Source organism: Arachis ipaensis, chromosome B01, assembly GCF_000816755.2.
Source record: "Arachis ipaensis cultivar K30076 chromosome B01, Araip1.1, whole genome shotgun sequence".
Lineage (NCBI taxonomy): Eukaryota > Viridiplantae > Streptophyta > Magnoliopsida > Fabales > Fabaceae > Arachis > Arachis ipaensis.
The window spans coordinates 11,027,054-11,031,045 of NC_029785.2; the positions used below are offsets into that span (position 1 = coordinate 11,027,054).

General features: G+C 30.3%; 1 protein-coding gene across 1 annotated transcript; it reads left to right on the forward strand.

Moving 5' to 3' along the window:
- Positions 2,460 to 2,951, forward strand: LOC107624958 (glycine-rich protein 23). The gene has a single exon (XM_021108024.1). It carries the CDS (start codon positions 2,460 to 2,462, stop codon positions 2,949 to 2,951), a length of 492 nt encoding a protein of 163 aa, XP_020963683.1.

The following is a 3,992-nucleotide window of genomic DNA, read 5'->3' on the forward strand; positions in this document are numbered from 1 at the left end:
GCAGTAAAGTCACCAAGCACCTTCCTTGCATCTCCACCATTGTTGTTGGGTTCGGCTGCCATGTCTACTTCTTTTTCGAAATTTTCTGTAAGGTCCTCTCCGGAGTGTTGTACTTTAGCTTCTCTTAGCTTCCTCTTCAGAGTCCTTTCAGGTTCAGGATCAGCTTCAACAAAAATGTCCTTATCATTGTTCCTACTCATATGAAAAAGAAGAGAACAAAGAGAATAGTGGAATCCTCTATGTCACAGTATAGAGATTCCTTTATGTGAGGAGAAGAAGATATGAATAGAAGAAGGAGAATCCAAACACAAGGGTGAGGAGTAGGTTCGAATTCTTAGATGAAAGAGGGGTGTTAGTAGATGAATAAATAAACAGAAGGAGGTGAGAGGGAGAATTATTCATATAAAAAATAAATTAAAATAAAAAATACATACTAAAAATTAATTAAACAAAATATATATTTATATATAGAGGAAGTATAGGGAGCTAATGGAATATTTGTACAATGTGTACAATGGAGGTTTAGGGATGTCCGATTCAGTATTAGAGATATAACCATTAATGTTACATTTTTCTATCAGTTTAAATTTTTGGGATGAGTGGTTGTACGGATGGTTATTCTCGATAGTATTTGGCTCCCTAGTGGGATTCTTATATATAAATATATGACAATTGATTTTGACTTATTCTTTTTTGTATATAAGTAGCATTTTTATTTTAAAAAAATAGTATGTCAAACTTTAGGGACAAAAAATATATTTTGGGCTTGTTTGGATGCTATTTTCGAAAAATATCTTTTTTTAAATGATATTTTTTTAGAAAATCTTTACAAAAAGTAAAAGTGATTTTATGTTTAGATATCTCATGTAAAAAGATATTTTTATCTATCAATTATATTTGAGTAAAATAAGATAAAAATATTTTTTTATTTATTTATTATATAAAAAATATTTTTAAAAAAAATCTTTTAAAAAAATATAAATTATAATTTCTCAAAAATTTTTTTATTTTTTTAATACTTTTACTTTTATTATTAAAATTTTTTTAAATACACTAAAAATATAAATTTTTTTTTTAATAAAGTTTAAACAAGCACTAAAACTTATGTTTTTCACCCTTTATTAATTATACGCTATTAGTACCTAGTGGGAGTCTAATATTATATTGATCCTCTCTCTGAAATTATAGAACATGAAGATGTTGATTGTGAAGAAAACCATTCTGAAAAGAGGAATCGAAATTCTAAAGGTGAAGTCGCCGGTGGGACACAAATCCCATGCAGAAACAGATCAAAAGGCAACTATAAAGAACGTGAATTCTCCTTCTTTTGTATAATACACTCAGAAAAGTAGTTATGTTTTGTGGGGCCTTCAGACAATGAACCGTTGGGAGTGTCTCTCTTCATCAAAAGAAAGTCGTTGAAGGCATTTATTCATGCCAACGCGTTTCGTCGTTATTTGTTAAGAAGATCATCCAATTTAAAGCATGCTCATCATTCACATTCCAATCTTATTCAAAATTCGACTAATTCAGTTTGACTAACTAATATTTTACAAAAGTTACAGAAATCTTTTGATACAAATATTTTTAGATTAGAGAAGTACTAAGAAGCCAGCAATTTTTGTGATTTGTAGCCATCAAATAGTTATCAATGATAATTTTAATGGTGTGTGATTGGTGTGAGATTTCATTCAATAACTTTTTTTTTGTTGGTTAGATGCTAGTTAGAATTTAAAAAAGTTGTTGTCCCCTAAACTTTTCTTTTAGGTTATACACTCAAATTAGTATCTTAGGAATTTTAAATTAGTGCAATTAGGTATTTTTTAAAAATTGTCTATTATTCAGCCTTTAGAAGAGAGAAGAACTAAAAAATAAGTAACTTCTCATAAAAAAAATAAGTAACTTCTTATAAAAGTGGATATTTAAATAAATAAAATTGTTATTTGTACACCAAAATCAGCTACCAATATATTTGTATATAAATATATGTGTAATTTAATTTATTTTCAATATATATTTATATTTTAACATGTATTTTATACTGATAGCTGACTTTAGTAGCTGATTTTGGTGTACATATAACATTACTCTTAAATAAAATAGCTGGCTAAAAGCTAAAAATTTAAAAATCTGATGAGAATTATTTTTCAGAATTTATGAATAAAAATTTGTTAGGAATCAAAGTGTTCTATTTAAAATTTTTGTAGGCTAATTTAAATATTTAATCTAGTTTTTATTTACAAAATTCAAATATGAGACTTTTAATTAAGAAATCAAAATAAATAACATATTAACTAATTTATGTTGGTTATGTCTCAAATCTCAATTATTATTATTCAATGTTTTTCCACTAAGTCAACTAAGTTCATTGCCAATTGAGTTCCTATATAAACCCTATTATGTCTTCTCACAATGCTCACCAATTTTCTTCTTGGATAATAAGTTTCTTGTTTTTACTAATGGCCTCTACTTCTAGGGTTCTTCTTCTTGTGCTTCTTGGTGCCCTTGTTTGCACCATTGGTGCAACAAGGAAGCTTGGAAATGACAAGAATTCGTTTGGTGATGAGAAGAACTTCGTCTTCCATCGTCCAGGGTTTGGTGGTGGTCTTGGAGGAGGAGGTGGAGGTGGTTTTGGAGGCGGTGGAGGAGGAGGCTTAGGCGGCGGCGCAGGAGGCGGCTTTGGAGGGGGTGCAGGTGCTGGTGGTGGAGCTGGAGGAGGCCTTGGTGGCGGCGGTGGTGGAGGGTTCGGTGGTGGTGGTGGAGGAGGCATTGGAGGCGGTTCAGGGTTCGGAGGAGGAGCCGGGTTCGGTGCAGGTGGTGGAGTTGGTGGTGGAGCTGGAGCTGGTGGTGGTGGAGGATTTGGAGGAGGTGGCGGAGGTGGCCTCGGTGGCGGAGCCGGAGCTGGTGGAGGGTTTGGTGGTGGAGCTGGTGCTGGTGGTGGATTTCCATGAAAACTTTGAGGCCATGCATGTTTCCATTCAAAGATTGAAAGATGAAACATTCAATTATGTAAACCATACATTATTTTTATAAGCTTTGAGTCAATAACATGTAACATCATCGTACCCATGCATCATCATACATGTTCACAACTTTGTTAGCTTTCAAGCATTCTTTTTCCAAATGTGTTTTCTTTGTAAGTCCAAAGTATTTGTCAAAGTGAAATAAAATATTCTTGCAATTTCAATTATAAAAAATCGAAAATATTCGATAACAACAAAATTTAGTCAAAATCAATCAAAATTTATTTTATTTAATATTTATTAATTACTGTAGTAATTAATATTTATTAATTACTACAGTAATTAATAAATACTAAATAAAATAAATTTTAACTGATTTTAGTTAAATTTTTTTTGTTACTAAATATTGTCGCTGTTAATAATTCAATATTATCATGGGAACCTCTCGGGGTAGCCAATATTAATAAATTCTAGCCAATATTTGGTCGCAATAGACTTTCAATACTCTGTTGTATTTGGAACTTTCTTTTTTTAATTTGTGTACAAAAATATTAATGCCTACTAATTAATGGTAAAAAATAATTAAATCCGTTAGCCTTCTAACACTACTGTATTTTTCTTATTATTATGTAAATAATGGTTTTTCTTTTTTTTTTCCTCGTAATAATAAATATAGATATAAGATTTTTTTTTTTTTTGTCTCGTGTGTGTCTCATCTCTCATGTATTAACAAGTTAAACAAACAAAATTATAAAGTAAGAGAGGAAATCAAATATGTAATGTGAATTCCATATCTTTATTAGTTTAACTTGAAGCTGTTAGAAGTAAACTTTAGGTTATTGGATTTCTTAATTTGAAATCTGAGGTGACTAGGTGAGTGAAGTTAGAGGAAAACAACGTACTATGATTGTGTTCTCTCTTAATTCTCCAAAATTACATGTGTTATCTTAGTTTAATTTGTTACTTAATTAGTTAAGTAAACAATTTGTAATTCTATTTGAAATGCTGTGTAAATTTTTATAAAATATT

What these genes read in the sequence shown, in the direction of transcription:
- LOC107624958 (XM_021108024.1), top strand. Translation starts at nt 2,460, where the DNA reads ATGGCCTCTACTTCTAGGGTTCTTCTTCTTGTGCTTCTTGGTGCCCTT.